The sequence below is a fragment of the Lepidochelys kempii genome, chromosome 2, assembly GCF_965140265.1.
Source record: "Lepidochelys kempii isolate rLepKem1 chromosome 2, rLepKem1.hap2, whole genome shotgun sequence".
Lineage (NCBI taxonomy): Eukaryota > Metazoa > Chordata > Testudines > Cheloniidae > Lepidochelys > Lepidochelys kempii.
Window position 1 is genome coordinate 121,642,103 of NC_133257.1, and position 15,849 is coordinate 121,657,951.

Below are 15,849 nucleotides of genomic sequence, written 5' to 3' on the forward strand. Positions count from 1 at the left end.
TGTAAACTTCAGAGTAGCAGCCGTGTTAGTCTGTATTCGCAAAAAGAAAAGGAGGACTTGTGGCACCTTAGAGACTAACCAATTTATGCTCTAATAAATTGGTTAGTCTCTAAGGTGCCACAAGTCCTCCTTTTCTTATTGTGTAAACTGTACATTCAGAGTATTTTTCACTTGTGAGGGAGGTGCACAACTGGTTCATTATGATATTTTATGTGGACGTGTACACTCGTCTAGAAAAGTAAGATTTATTTTTTTTTGTTTGGGTATAATCAGTTTTACAGTATTTCTTTCAGGCAGCATAAACCCTGCCGGCTTAGACAGATAGTTCTGGTCAGCATCTGTGACTCTAGTACAGCTGTCCTGTGAAAACAGGCTTGTTAAGCAGCTGAACAAATAAAACTCAGGTCCAGTGGTGTCACAAGCAGCTGGCACAAAACAAACAATTTTCAGCATTTAATCTGGGCCAAACTGAACCCTGCAGTAATAGAATTCAAATTCACTGACTTCAGTGTACATGAATTAGTACTGAATCTATATTTATATATATGTATTTGGGTACATATAGAAAAAAAGTTTTTAAGAATTTTTCTTTGTATTAGTGAGCTACTTATGTTCAGGGAAGCTTGCACACACTGCCTTCTCTGCTGGTTTGAGTTCTGTTAGGGTTAAATTTAATACATGCTGCTCCCGGCAGATTCATAGAAGCAAGTCACTAAGGCCCTGTCTAGACTAGGAAAAGGAGATGTGTTTGCCAAGTGTGTTAGCGAACATTTCAAATAACATGATTTTAAATACCATTGTGCAGCCTAATGCATACAAAGATAATGGTATTTTTAAAAGTCTCAGCTAAGTGTAATCAGTGCTTAATTTATGCCAGGTCTTGCCAGGGCTGAGCCTGGCACCTCTAGGCTTGACAGTTCATCGCTCTGGCATCTCTAGGCTTACTGCATCCATTACGTATGCAAAAAAATAAATAAATAAAAAATTGCATGAACCCTGGCTCCTCTTTCATTACAAATTAAGCACTGGGCATAATCAACCCTAGTTAAGTGACTATCATTTTGGAATGGTAACAATGAAAACATACTGTGACTATTAAGAGTGCTTAGAATATTATAGCTTAACAAAACAATACTGACAACTCCCCCCCCCCCCAGAAAAAACCCAACTGTCTATAATCAGCTAAATCATCAATTTGAATTGTAGAAACGTAATCTCAGTGTTTTTTTATTGCTCTAACTGCAAGTCATACACTAGAGTTATGGAGTAAAATATCAGCTAAAAGCACATTGCAATTTGTGTAAATAACAGGGATATCTTTGCTAAACTGCATTCTTGAAATGAAAGCCTATTTTTCTACTTTATTATTGATACAGGTATCTAGGAATGGGTGCAAATTACAACCAGTAATTACATTAACGTTACTATTGTTTGAATGCTGCAGGTGTTAGATCATATGTCGATAACCATTATAGTCAGATAGGAGGCATGCTGGTGAAAGTTCATCAGTTGTCCTCATCAGATCTGTTGGACAATCTAATTTACAAACATTTTCCAAAGATCAGGCACAGGAACAAATATTAGTATGAGCAACATGACACACCTACATAGCCCTCTAGAAACAGTAAGTTGATAAGTTCACTGCCTGGGGAGGCTAGGCCAGTTCACTGACTGTGTGCCAACATTGTCAGAGAGCATTGTCAGAATGTTTAGTGCCTCATCCAGAGTCCTTCCTTTGACATCAGTAAAAACTGAATTGGGCCCTTAGGGAGGTAAAGTATGGTCTTAGTAAATATAAATGTTTAGTTTAAAGAGCCTCTAGGGAGCACTGAATTTCACATGCTTTTGCCTTAGATTTTATGAAATTACAATAATTTCCAAAATGTTAATTTTCAAAGTGAAAATTTAGACTGAAGATAGTTAACATTTTTGTACACTTCCAAGTTTATTACATGTCAGACAATAAGATCTCTAACAAACTCATCACGGTCTATGTGATAACATTTCAGTCAGCAAGATCACACTCCTAATGAAATCAATGGGGGGAAGATTTGGCCTAATGTTGATTTTCCTGTGCTTCTATGAGCAGTGTTGTTACTGATTTAACAACTCTTTTAGCACTTATGAATGTACAGTATTTGTCCAGCAGACTGACTCTTAAATGGTCCAGCATCTGTCATGTAGACAGAATGGCCTAGTTCCAAATGGAATGTTGTGGACAGAATGTGTGGAGGTTAAATTTCTATTTTAACACTCTGAAAGAAGAAAAGAAAATATATTTTGGATGGAAGAAACTTCATAAATACAACTCAAGGCAAATATGAAATTCAGAGTTAATGCTGACTCTCTATCATTAACTGGCCTTGTGCCTGGGATTTGCAAACAAGACTTACTGTGTTTTCAATTACCCTTTGTATACAGACCTGCAATACCTGTGAATAAGAGAGTTAATTATTAAGCACTTGACTGTAGTAGGGTTTAATGTGTCCATGGGCAACAGTAGCAGAGATTAAGAGCCTCCCACCCACCAAAATCATTCTGCATGACTGCTTTAGACCTGTCCCCATCTTGTCTGCAGGCATGGGGATGAGGTCATGGCCTGAACGCCCAGGTGCATTCTCCTGTCTTGTGAACAAGTGGGTGGGGAGGGACAGAGGCTACAGAATCATGACTGGCCCCCATAACACTAGCCAGGAGAGCAGGCTCAGTGCTGTGGGTAGTATGCTGCACTCTGTAATGGGCTGCAGTAGATTACTGTCCCCTCAGTGCAGCAGAGGAGCACAGGAGAAAATGTGCCTCAGTGTGTGTCTGAGGCACAATTACTTCTGGGGCTACTCCTGACAGAGGCAGCTCATGCTCAGGGCTCTAACTAAAAGCGCAAACTAGACCTATGCTTTGAATTTCAGGCTTCAATATGTATTTCCCAGTTGCATGGTGAACACATGATGCTATGTGGTAGCGGAAAGTAACACATTCTAGGGGGAGCAGAATCTGCCAAAGAAAAGGATGCTCTTGGTTTTGTTGTGCCTTATGAAGAAGAGGAAAGGGTGATCTGCCTTAAATCTTACGGCATTTACAGATGCTCTCACTACTACAACGACTGCACCGGAAGCTGCAGCCTCAGTACCTTCTTCATTGACCTCAACAAAGGACTTGTGAAAAACTTGTGACAAAAACAGATCCTTATGCTCAGACATCCCTGTGAAGTCAGCTTTGTCCAGAATGAAGGCATCTTTCATCCCCATGCTGCTCAAAGTGGACTTGAGGTTATAGCTTTCTTCCAGCTTGATCCTGGGCAGAAACAACTCCACTTCAGTTGTCTTCATCATTTCTGCGCTTGTCCACTTGGATAATTTCTCATATGTCAATTCCCTCTCTAGCTACAGTGAGTTAAGAAAGAGAGGGATTTGACAATTAAAGGGCAAAAATGAAATCATGAGTAAATGAGAAAAGCTGATAAAGGCATGAAACATACATAGCTGCCCCTATGGTTATTGCCATTATTATAGGATGTGCTACATGCAAATACGGTTTGATCCTGCAAGGTGCTCAGTGATGTACACTCCCATTTATCTAAATTGGAGGTGACCTTACGTGCAGGATTGAGTCCATAGAGCAAGGGTTCCTTGTTTTTTCTATGTAAACATACATGGGAATGTTCCCTTATGCACATATAGAGCTCTTGTTAATGTTAATAGAACATCTACATGTGCGTGCAAGGAAGTCTTCTCCCATTGCAACTATATATGATTGGTGTTCACAGGGTCTTGCAGACAAGTAAGAGGATATGGTCCTTGCCCTGATGTGTTTGCAAACGGAGCATCTGATTTTTCATGTTGTTAAGATCTCTCGGTTCCCATTGCATTGGAGGCACTCAGCATCTGCGGTGAGGAGCTTAGTCCCTTGTGAGGTGGGTTACTAATTAATTATTTCACTAGAAAAAGAGAGCACAGAAAACAGAGAAAGGGAGTACAGCTCTTGGAAGAGTATTAACTGCAAGGGGCCAGAGAGTCAGATTGTGGTCTACTTTGTGCTACCCAGGCAACAGAAACTGGACAAAAGAACTGGCTTCAATAACCAGTATGGAATTCTTGTTTAGGGGAATCACCACATAATGTATAACAAGTACTACACTTCCCACTCAAGAGTAATGCAGGTATCTCAACAGAATTCTGAAAATCCTGCATATCACACTAGAGAATCATGTATTCCCTAAATACACATATAACTTTATGGAATCCACAAAACATGCACATAACGAAACCAATTATCCCCCTGCTACAAGCTTTCTCCTTCCTCACCCTACTTCCTTATGATTTGTTATTCTCTCATTGTATCACATCTGAAACTAGGCTGTAAGCTATTCTAGGACACAGACCTGGTCTGTTTGTTCTGGAAAATTCCTTGCACTCTTTTGGGCTTCATCTAGATAATAATACATTATGCCAATGATACTTCTTAACGTTGTACCTTAGATGGTATCGTCATCAGAACTGCTCAGTTTCACATCCCAGTTCTTATCCTGCTCACAAAAAGGCACTTGTATGCCATACATTTGTCTATAGCCGTATGCATTAATGTATAGGATGTTGGCTAAACTTATGCTGAGCATTATCCCGTAGCTGTCTCACACTGAAGAAACATTGAATTCCACTTTCGTTGACCAGAAATATGATATAATGGTTTTACCTGTTCCAGACCAGTAGATTTATCCTCAATATCATCTGGTAATAGGATGAGCATGCTGAGGTCATTATTGACATATGGAAGTTCAGCAATTTTGACCTTCATTGTTTCCAAATAGCATATTGGAAATGTATCTTTCAGAAACATCATCTGCACTGGTTTAGTCTTGGTCTGTGAAATTGTATATCTCCATAAGAAAATAAATATTACTTCTTTCTTTGAAACATACAGGTTAGCAGTAAATTTTTATGACTTGCTTCAGATGAAATAAGAATAAAATTTTGAATACAGTTTTATGAACCAAAGTTGATTGCATGGTTTAACAGGGTTCCTTTCATGAGAAAATATTAATTGTCCTGTTGTTTCTCTCAAAGCACTGTTTTCTGTGACCTGGACTCATCTTCCACTCTTCCCCAGTACATGCGTAATAACTCACAGAAGATGGGACAAAGGAACCGGAAAATTCTGCAAGGATCACCTCAATGAGTTTCCTGACAAGTGTTCCTATTACAGGGAAGACTTTTGAGGAGACAGAGCAGGGGGAGGCTCTGAAAATTCTGGGGAACTTCTAAGTACAAGGAGAAAGGTCACTGCATGCAGGGGCTACTTTGGTCTCTTCTCCACCCCGGCAGAACAGAAAACATTGCCTTTGACTGACTCTCTGGTGGCTTAGTAGTAGCAGTTGTAAAGTGGATTCTACAGATATTGATGATGCCCCATGGATAATAAATACAAAAACTCAGTGTTTGTGAAAAGAAAAGGAGGACTTGTGGCACCTTAGAGACTAACCAATTTATTAGAGCATAAGCTTTCGTGAGCTACAGCTCACTTCTTCAGATGCATATCGTGGAAAAAATGATGCATATCGTTTTTTTTCCACGATATGCATCTGAAGAAGTGAGCTGTAGCTCACGAAAGCTTATGCTCTAATAAATTGGTTAGTCTCTAAGGTGCCACAAGTCCTCCTTTTCTTTTTGCGAATACAGACTAACACGGCTGTTACTCTGAGATCAGTGTTTGTGAAGTTTCATGGATGCAGGAAGATCACTTAGTTTCAGGTATGGAGCAGTGCTGTGCAAAAGGTGTGTGTGTGTGTGCTATATTTAGCTGCATGAGAAAGTCAGTAATTTTGGTTTGCAGGAGTTTCATGAAGTCCTTTACAATTTCACTTCCTATGTGTTTGCAACTCCTGAGTTCCAGTTTGAGTTTTAGGTGTGAAGGAACCCAGAATCTTACTGTGAAAGCCAGACAGGACTGTCAGGTTTTTCCTGACATTTTGCTTGGTTCCCACACAAACTTTTAAATCCCTCCATGATGGTTGAAATTAAGCCCACATTTGTTTAAAACTGTATCATTGATATATCCAGATCTATAGACTTCACCCATCACTATAGTATTTGAGGACCAGTTTTTAAAGTATTTAGGTGTTGCTCCATTCAGCGTTTCAATGCCTAACTTACTTAGAAGCCTGAATCTCATTTTCAGAAGTGACTTAGGGAACTGTTTGAGAACATTTTTCTATATACTGAAAAGTCACAACCCTACAGTCAAATAATATGGGTGCGTTTGTTAGAAAACCAGTTTGACTTAGTATAAAAGTGAAAGCACCTATATATATGTATATATAAATATATAAAACAAATGAAGAGAAAGTTGGGACAATGAATATATATTAGAAGCTATAGAGTGTAGAAAATTGATAAAGGAAGGCAAAGGGCACAAAGAAAACTATGACCATCAGAGTTAAAGACAATAAAAAAGGAGTTTAAGTATATTAAGAAAAAAAGGAATTCTTGCAATGGTATATGCCCTTTACTATATGGACATGGTAGAATTGTCAGTAGTAATGCGGAACAGACAGAAGTGTTAAATACTTCTGTTTTGTATTTGGGAAAAAAACATATATTCATATCAAATGATGATGAAATACTTTCTACTCCAACAGTAACTAAGGACAATGTTAAACAGCAGCCACTAAAGCTAGACATTTATAAATCAGGGGGTCCATAGAACCCAAAATTTTTAAAAGAGCTGTCTGGGAAGATTGTGGACCATTAATGTTGATTTTTAATAAATTTTGGAACACAGAGGACTGGAAGAAAGCAAATGTTGTGCTGATATTAAAAAAGAGTAAATAGGATGACCCTGAGTAACTATAGGCTTGTCAGCTTGACCTCAGTACTGGGCAAAGTAATGGAAGGGCTGATATTGGACTTGATTAAGAAAGAAGCAAAGGAGGGAAATACAACTAATGCCAATCAACATGGGTTTGTGGGAAATAGATCCTGTCAAACTAATTTACTATCTTTTTTTGATGAGATTACAAGTGTGGTGGATAAAATAATGGAGTTGATACAATAGATTTCTGTACACGTTTAAGTAATACTGCATGACACCTTGATTAATAAACTAGAACAATATAAAATCAACATGGCCCTCATTAAATGGATTAAAACTCTTTAAATGATAGGTCTCAAAATGGAAGTATAAACTGAATCATCAATGAGCAGTTGTGTTTCTAGTGGGGTCCCACAGGGATTGGTTCTTGGCTTTATGGTATTAAACATTTATATCAATGACTGGAAAAAAAACATAAATAATTTCTGATGAAGTTAGCAGATGACACAAAGATTGGGGGAATGGTATATAACAGAGAGGACAGGTCATTGATACAGACCTATCTGGATTGCTTGGAAACTGGGCACAGACAAACAATATGCATTTCAATCAGGCCAATGCAAAGTCATACATCTGAGAACAAAGAATGTAGGCCATACTTGCAGGATGGGGCCTTATGGTGAAAAAGAATTTAGGGATCATAGTGGATCATGAGCTCCCAGTGTGATGCTGTGGCCAAAAGGGCTCCAGTGATACTTGGATGTATCAACAAAAGACTATTAAGTAGGAATATAGAGGTTATATTATCTCTTTATTTGGTGCTGCTGCAACCCACTACTGGAATTCTGTGTGTAGTCCTGGTGTCCACACTTCAAGAAGATGTTGACAAATTAGAGAGGGTTCAGAAAAGAGTCACAAGAATCATTAAAAGATTGGAAACCATGTCTCATAGTGAAAGACCTTAGGAGTTCAGTCTATTTATTTATCATAGAGAACTTTAAGGGGTGACTTGATCATAGATTATAGATACCTACATGGGGAACAGAAACTGATAATATAGGGCTCTTCAACCTAGCAAATAAAGGTATAACAAGAACCAATGGCTGGAAGTTGAAGCTAGATAAATTCAGACTAGAAATAAAGGCACAAATATTTAACAGCGGGAGTAGTTAACCATAGGAACAACTTGCCAGGGTTGTGTTGGATTCTCCATCACTGGAAATTTAAAAAATCAAGATTGGCTATTTTTCTAAAAGATATGCAGTAGTTCAAGTACAGTTATTGGACTTGCAGCAGGAATTTAGTACAGAGAAGTCCTGTGGCCTATGTTAGGCAAGAGTCAGATTAGACTATCACAACGGTGCTTTCTAGCCTTAATCTAAGTCCCACTGACTTTAAATGAGTGTTAGGCTCCTAAGTCACTTTTGAAAATGGGATTTAGGCTCCTAAGTCCTGTAGGTGCTTTTGAAAAGGTTACCATAGTCTATAGAGCTGCACAGCTGTCACATTAATGTGCAGTCAGGATATTCACTAATGTTTCTATGTTATATGGGCCCTAGGTTCATATAACATTATATGAACAAACAACAGTCTCCTCTTGAAGCTAAACGCCATTTTTCAAACCTTTTCTTAAACAATGCAGTAGATGTACTAACTAAATATTAAAATTGTCACAGCTATTTATTTTAGGCCATGCTTTGAGCTAACAATAGTTTTACAATGGAAGATGAACTGTGGGTGAAAGATTTTCATGCTATATGGAGGTTTCTTACTGCTCAACAACATTAGCATTGGTGGGACATACCTTGCTCAATCTGAAAGGATTCTCAGACGTGTTTTCATTCAGAAATCTCTTTTCCCACTTTCCTTTGAAGTAAATGGCATTAACCAGGATCAGTGTGGTATTTCCATCAACAGCATCTCTGGGCAACAGATTATGGATTTTCTCTTTCAGAAGGAGAAGAGTGGTGTTTTTATTCCAGTGTAGTACAGCAAGTGGCTATTTCTAATCTTGCTTTCTCTTTAGTTATCCATTGAGAATGTATGTGCCTCAGAATCTCTGATCCCTGAGTGAGTTTTCAAACTTAATTAATTTGGCCTTTAAACCCATTTCTAAAACCAATCTTTGTTATTGTGGCACAAGGTGACATGTTGGAAAGAAATAAAAATTATGCAGCATCTTAAAAATATAAAGCCTGAATCTCCACCACTTTTCCCCTTGTGAAGTCATTTATACTCGTTGATAGTGGGTGTAAAACTCTGCCAAATCAGAATGGTAGCATTTTATACCCATTGCATCCTCCTTTTGCACAGGAGTAAATAAAACAAGGGGCTAGGCTGTGAAGAATCAGGCTCATGGAATAGGGAGTCCATGATCATAAATCCTGCTCCTGTAGTTCCAGTAGTGATGGTGGCCCATGAGACCAGAGGCCCTGCGGGAGCTATTGATTTTTTTAGAGGAAATCAGGTTCTACAGGCTGCTCCCTTTCTTTCATTCTTTCTTGATTTTATCCAAAACTCATTGAAGCCAATGGGAGTCTTTCCATTGAATTCAAAAAATTCTGGATCAGGCACTAGAAGCTGTTCAGCTGTTCATTTGTCCACCTCTCTCTTCAATTTCCACATTAGCTCCACGAGTGCCTGACTACAGGAGGAACACATGTAGAAATGCAGCCACCTACCCAAAAGGAATCAGCAACTATAGTGGGAGAAGAGCAAAGCTGTGGTTTATCCTTAGCTTACCCTCAGTTTGGCTTTCAACCCAGGAATTGATTTCTTTTCTGGCTTGTTCTGCAGCGTTTCCAAAGTTAACCGCTTGTGGCTCTGCATGGTAATATTTTTTAACAAATTCTACGTATCCCTGAAAAGTAGGAGAGAAAATTTGCTATTAAAATAAATTCAAATTGGCATCACTTAAAAAAAATTCAGATTGCTGTACAACATAACTGCTACAATACTAAAGAGAGTATAATTCAACTGAAGCTAGATAAAATTTAAAAGTAAGATCTATGGTACCGTATATTTGATAATTAGAACTGATTGAATCTCTATTTCAATTCCATGGGAAATTTCCTTTCATCCCAAATCAGAACAAAAAGTTAAAATTTTGAAATTTCCTGTGAAAGGATAATTCTGAAAACATTCTTTTATGAAATATCAAAATGATGTAATGATAAGAATAACTGGAATACTGTGTGTCTAGTTCTGGAGCCCACAATTCAAGAAGGATGTTGATAAACTGGAGAGGGTTCAGAGAAGAGTCACAAAAAGGGTTAAAGGATTAGAAAACGTAGTGATAGACCCAAGGAGCTCAATCTACTTAGTTTAACAAAGAGAAGGTTAAGAGATTACTTGATTACATTCTATAAGTACCTACACAGGGAATAAATGTATAACAGTGAGCTCCTCAGACTAGCAGAGAAAGATATAACACAATCCAATGGCTGAAAGTTGAAGCTAGACAGATTCAGATTTGAAATAAAATGTACATTTTTAACAGTGAGAGGAATTAACCATTGGAACAATTTACCAAGGCTTATGGTGGATTCTCCATCCCTGACAATTTTAAAATCAGGACTGAATGTTTTTCTAAAAGATCTGATCTAGGAATTACTTTGGGGATGTTCTATGGAAGTCAAACTAGATGATGACTGTGGTCCCTTCTGGCCTTAGAATGCATGAACATTTTCCATTTTAATATGGTTGAAATGCTTTATTGTTTCAACTGTATATAATATGAACTATAAGTAATAATATAAATGTATATTATCTAATATAAAAGTTGAACTGATAATGTCAAAACAAAGCACTTCGACTTTATCGAAATTAAGAGTTTTGATAATTTTTCATCAGAAATGTAGACAAAATCTATACGTTCCCACAAAACATTTCAGTTTTAGCACATCAGCATTTCCCATTAGCAAATTGTTCCTTTGGAAAATTTTCAATCCGCTCTATTAATAATCTTGGATTTTGATCAGTATTGAGTGTCATAAATATCTTTCAAAACTTTCTCTTCAGCTTAATAAAAATATTCAACTTACACTAAGGAATTGGTAAGTCTGTTCCCCATACTGTCTGTTGGCAGTTTTAAGCGAGTAAGAAGTTTGGGGTTTGTTGATTAAAGAGATTAATTCCTGGAACTCAGAATGAATGTCTTCAGTTTTGCAGTCCTCAGGTTCCTTTAAAAGGGACACAATGAACTTGGAAATCACATTTCTTTATTAAAGTATTGTACTAAGATTACTACAGTTGTCAGAAGTTACTGGGGGGAAGGGATTACTCTATTTTTTCTGTTTATTGACTCTGTGCATTTGACTGAATTGTCTGTAATCAGATTTATTGTTTCTACTGGACAGTGAGCAGATCAGTTTCTCCCTTGCTGCAAAGACCTTTACAAACATCATCAGGTGAGTACTTAGAGCTGCAGTTTAGGTGGGACTCAAAATTTGAGCTCTACTCCTGCACCATGAAGACTGTGATATTCAACACAGGGTCACCCAGCTCTGGTGGAGATCACATCTCTGATGGAGCACACCTGTGTTGGAGATGAGGAATAGCTTTCCCTCAGCATGAGAAGCAGCAACGGAGTGCTATTACTGAGGGATTATTAAAGGGGAGCAAGTTAGGGAACTTAGAAGGTGAGAGATAGAGGCTTCTGTTTCTCTTAAAAAGCAGAAGACTTTGTCTAACAAACCATCCTTAGTTCAGCAGCCAGGGATTCCCTGCTGACGAATTACAGCTGGTTCATCTGCAGAAAATGCTGGCACAGAGGCTTTTGAGACATCTTCAGGAAGAACATTCACCCCTATCCCTGACCCACTCCCAAAATGATGAGAGGAAAGGGGCTTGTCCTTAGGGCTGTCTGAGGAGCAGAACACCTCAGGCAGCTCCCCACTCTGGTCTAATGAACCAAGGCAGATCCATCAGAATGCATCTGCTGGGGAAATAAGGGTATCGTCTCCTCCGCCCCATCTCTCCAACACTACATGCACCTGGCCATTCTCCTACCTTTCCACAAGCACTTTCCAAATCTTCCCTATACTCCCTATATATTGTCACATATCCCTCTCCTGCCTTAACTTCCACATCATGCTTTCCCTCTTTATATCAACACATCATACCCTTTACAACTGCACATACTCCTGCAGGATATGTCTGTAGCTATCCAGTCTCTGAGGTCAGAGTTCAGGTTTTGCATTGCAATGTGGGTTAGAGGAATTGTCTGTGTGTGTTGTCCATCTGTACATGTGTGAGGTGGAAGGGCACCCTGGGGAGGTGCAGAGTCAGTGGTGTATTGCGTTGCTGTTCAGGAGTGTGAATCAAGGTGCCTTTCCTGCCTTTGAAGGTTTGAGTGTGTGTGTTTTGCACTTAAGCAACCTTAATTGGTTATTAACTACAATTTGGGGGAGGGGGAGTCAATATAGATGTAAGCTGAAAACAAACAACCAATAGCATGATTCAAACTGATGCTGCTGTTGAACTTTCCTATTCCCAAAGAACAGCGGATTTGTTTCTCTGATATTTTTGTTCTAAAGAATACCATCCTCCTTTTCTTTGGCCTCCCACGAGAAGTTCTTGTCACCTGCAAACAGCCTCCTCCGGTTCCTGTAGTTTTCTTAAAATGAAGCACCTGCAAGCAGAGTTTGTAAAGATAGTAAATATATTTGAAGACAGCTATCTAAGACAAATGTACACACAAATTGATTTCTAGTGACCTAATTGTCAAAACCTCAAATTTATTATAATTAGTCAGCAAAGATGGTTGCTACTTAGCCTGCTAAGGACACTATATCTATGATTTTCAATGACGATTTGAATGTAACTGAGACCCAGGTCATAACCACACAGCCATATTGCTGGCTTAATGACAGATCATCATTATGAATCAGGTGGAAATTAACTTAAACATACGGTGAGACCATGTGAAATTCATGATGGCTTCAGCCATGTATTATTATACTCTGTTTATTATTGGGCATCATTGTTGTGCTAGATGCAGTACGATATATAAAGGCTCAGTGCTGCCCCAAGGGTTTACAACCTATATTAAAAATACAAATGCAGTTTAGTTACATAATACACGGAATGGCCATATAAAGGTGTAGTCACAGAGCCATCAAATGGTAATGATCAGATACATTTACGCTCAAAACATAGGTAGCAGCAACAACAAAACACAATTCAAGGTATGATCCCTGCAAATTACAATGGTTATGCAACGTTATCATTTTTATTAACAAAATTCAGGTAAATGTAAATAGACTGAAATAGGACTAAACAGAAAAGGTTTCAGTTGTGCATGTAAGACAACTGTCATGGAAGAGCTATGGACGAACCAAGCCACATTTTCAGTATTGGCATTTATTTATGTACAGAACGCTGATATTCACATCTTAGAAACATGTTTAAAATCATGTTAAATTGAGTTTTAAGGGAAAGCTAAAATGGAAGATCAGGTTCTAAACTATTGGGGCAGCTCCTATCTGGCAAACCAGCAGCACCACTCTGGGAAGTATGGGAGCAAGTGAGTTGCAGGGGCTAGTGAAGGTGTTGAGAAATGATGGGTCCTCAGTGTGAGGAGAAGACTTTTCCCCCTCAGTGGGTTACCTGTTGGATTCAGAGAACCTCAATCCAAAGAGAATTCTGGCAAACTGAGGTAAATAAAGGAGATCTCTGCCTAGGGAAGGTAAGGAGACACCTGGAAAAGTTACTAGAAGCCACTCAACTACCCAGGATCAACCAAGCCCCCATTCACCTCAGGAAAGCTCCCAAGCCAATAGGGCCAGGAGCTGCCACCTGTAACTCCCCTTTACAGGGAGCTGCCCCAGTAGTTTAGAACCTGACCTTTCATTTTAGCTTTCCCTTTGAGCAGAACACTGGATCTGGTCCAGAGTACCTGAACAGTGTGGGGTACAGAGAGTTACCAGCAAGATGTTTTCTCCTGGTAGAATTGGATGGGAAACTCTGAAATTAGTTAAAATTGCAGTGAATTTGTTCTTCCCTGTAATCTACCCAGCGTTTCCAGTCACCATTCCTTCAAAGATATTGTGTTTAATACTGTAGTATATCAGGTTGTTGTAGCATGTGTAGGAACCATTTGTCATATCGAGACATATACAGTACATAGTCAAATTTCACAACCTACCTCAGCCATCTGGGTTGCAGTGTTACCTTTTGCACCCACATAAGTCATGGCCAGAGCAGATGAGATACTCCAAGGGGAAAAGAAAATGTTTTTGCCTTTAAAAGATTCATTCAGCTTTTTGAAAAGGCTGAGAGTAAAGCTACCATTTGATGCTGAGAGAGAGTCCATTGCTGAAACCTAAGACAGATATATGAAGACAGAGTGTAACAGTTTGACTTCATTGGAACCAAGATTTTAGCATGCGTTGTTTTCTCTGTATCATAACAAACTAACTTTCCAAACTTCCTTAGAATATCTGACCTATAGTTTCTGCTGTAAATCAATCCCTAGGTACTTGTATGACACACAAATCATATCATGCACTCTCTTTACTGTTATATAAAGATTTCAAAATGACTTAGGCACCTAACCTGCTTTGGTGCTTTTGAAAATACCAGTAGGCTCCTCTCTGCATCTTTAGGTGCCTAAATACCTTTGATCATCTGGGTCTCAGTCCTTGGCCTCTTTGGTTTCTGAGGCTGTCAACAAGGTGCATTATGGAGTATCCAAACGCATAGTAAATCATGGATTCTTTTGTTATGAGAAGACTAACAAGAGGATGACAGAATAAAAATCTTTTTCTTCCCCCTGAGGGGAACAACAATTTAGTGCTTGGCCCATTAATTTGCTGTGTTGTACCATCTCACAGCAAGAACTACCACCTGAATATATTTATCCTTACTTATCTAATCTAAGATTTTAAGGAACAGGATCGTCATCTACTCAAGAAAATTCTTCCTTTGATTGGTTAACTTGCCCTGTATCAGCATCTTTTCTTAAACTCTGAAATATATAATACCTATACTCTGTTTTCTAAGAACTGAAATCTAAATTAAATTTACAGTGCAAATGTGCAATCCCTGTTTTACTGCATGACATTTAATTTATTATAATTTAATCTGCCCTGTCAGGCATGGTTTAAGTAGTTAAGAAGAAGTTTCAAAGAAAGCTAATTATGTCTATATGAATATTTACATTACCTCAGATTTCTGTGAGAGAGAAGGAATTACTTGTGTCGTCGGCTGGGTTCTGGGTCTGTTTGTTAGGCAATAAACATGTTTAGAAATATAAAACAGTTATGCTTCCTTCTGACCTACATCCTCCACTCTTACTGCCCTATGTGTTTCGCCACCTATGTTTACCCCTCCTCCTCACCAGTTTCCAGAACTTTCTGTTGTAAAGCTTGCCCCGATTGTTGACATACCCTATATTACTTTGGCAATAAATACGTATAGAAAAGAAATGAGATTGCGGCTCACTCTCCTTCTAGCCTTCACTCCTAGTCCCCAATATGTTTCCCCACCTAAACCTACCCTTACTCCTCACCACTTTCCAGAAATTTTTGTTGTAGTTGATTATTGATCCATTGTATTTTAAACATCAAATCTTAGAGATTTAGAAGAGGAATACAATGATCTTATAAGATCTGCTATTTTAGGCATAGGATAAGCAAAAATATCACAGAGTGGCCTACAGTAAGAATGGCTGGTGATGTTGTCCATTGCGACTCTCTTTTTGGTGGTGGTGAGACTTTTGTTTAAAATAAGTGCAGTCAATGTTTAACTTACACCAAACACCACAAATGTCTGTCTTTCTGCTGGATGGGTGTTCTGTGTGGTCTGATTCTTCACTGCATTATTCCCGTTTTAAACCAGTTTAACTCTATAGATTTAAACTGAGGCATATCAGTGTAAAACTGGAGTAATGCAGGGATCAGTTAGACCTTGTGACTCCACCATCCTCATTTAAAACCTTTAGGAATATAGATACTGCCATGCCACCAAATCAGACTAACCATCCAACTGGCCTGGTATTTGGCCTTCAGCAGTGACCAATACCTGATGTTTAAGTGGAGGATG

At 38.6% G+C, this 15,849-nt stretch overlaps 1 protein-coding gene and 1 long non-coding RNA gene across 6 annotated transcripts in view; one reads left to right on the top strand and one right to left on the bottom strand.

The window, feature by feature from the left end:
* Positions 1 to 15,849, top strand: part of LOC140907066 (uncharacterized) — a 31,351-nt gene that overhangs the window by 1,004 nt on the left and 14,498 nt on the right. The window contains exons 1-2 of one of the 4 annotated variants that reach the window (XR_012157352.1): positions 5,646 to 5,744; positions 11,163 to 11,213. The exons of 2 other annotated variants lie outside the window; for them this stretch is intronic. This is a non-coding gene — a long non-coding RNA (uncharacterized lncRNA). Of the gene's footprint in view, positions 1 to 5,645; positions 5,745 to 11,162; positions 11,214 to 15,849 lie in introns of those variants that run through there. One more of the 4 variants, XR_012157353.1, reaches the window with a different exon arrangement.
* LOC140907064 (heterochromatin-associated protein MENT-like) lies at positions 1,212 to 15,082 on the bottom strand. Of its 2 annotated transcripts, none has more exons than XM_073332202.1 (8): positions 14,971 to 15,082; positions 13,952 to 14,128; positions 12,347 to 12,436; positions 10,848 to 10,985; positions 9,547 to 9,664; positions 8,609 to 8,751; positions 4,690 to 4,857; positions 1,212 to 3,380 (listed from the first exon to the last, which is right to left on the bottom strand). In XM_073332202.1, exons 2-8 carry the CDS (start codon positions 14,117 to 14,119, stop codon positions 2,976 to 2,978), a joined length of 1,230 nt encoding a protein of 409 aa, XP_073188303.1. In that variant the 5' UTR covers positions 14,120 to 14,128; positions 14,971 to 15,082; the 3' UTR covers positions 1,212 to 2,975. The 2 variants fall into 2 exon arrangements, with proteins under 2 accessions (XP_073188303.1, XP_073188304.1); XM_073332203.1 differs by having other exon boundaries at positions 12,389 to 12,436; positions 14,971 to 15,081.

What these genes read in the sequence shown, in the direction of transcription:
- LOC140907064 (XM_073332202.1), bottom strand. Translation starts at nt 14,119, where the DNA reads ATGGACTCTCTCTCAGCATCAAATGGTAGCTTTACTCTCAGCCTTTTC. An exon ending in AGACTTACCAATTCCTTAGT is followed by an intron (nt 9,665 to 10,847) that starts GTAAGTTGAATA and finishes CCTACTTTTCAG; the next exon opens with GGATACGTAGAATTTGTTAA. An exon ending in AATCTACTGGTCTGGAACAG is followed by an intron (nt 3,381 to 4,689) that starts GTAAAACCATTA and finishes AACTCACTGTAG; the next exon opens with CTAGAGAGGGAATTGACATA.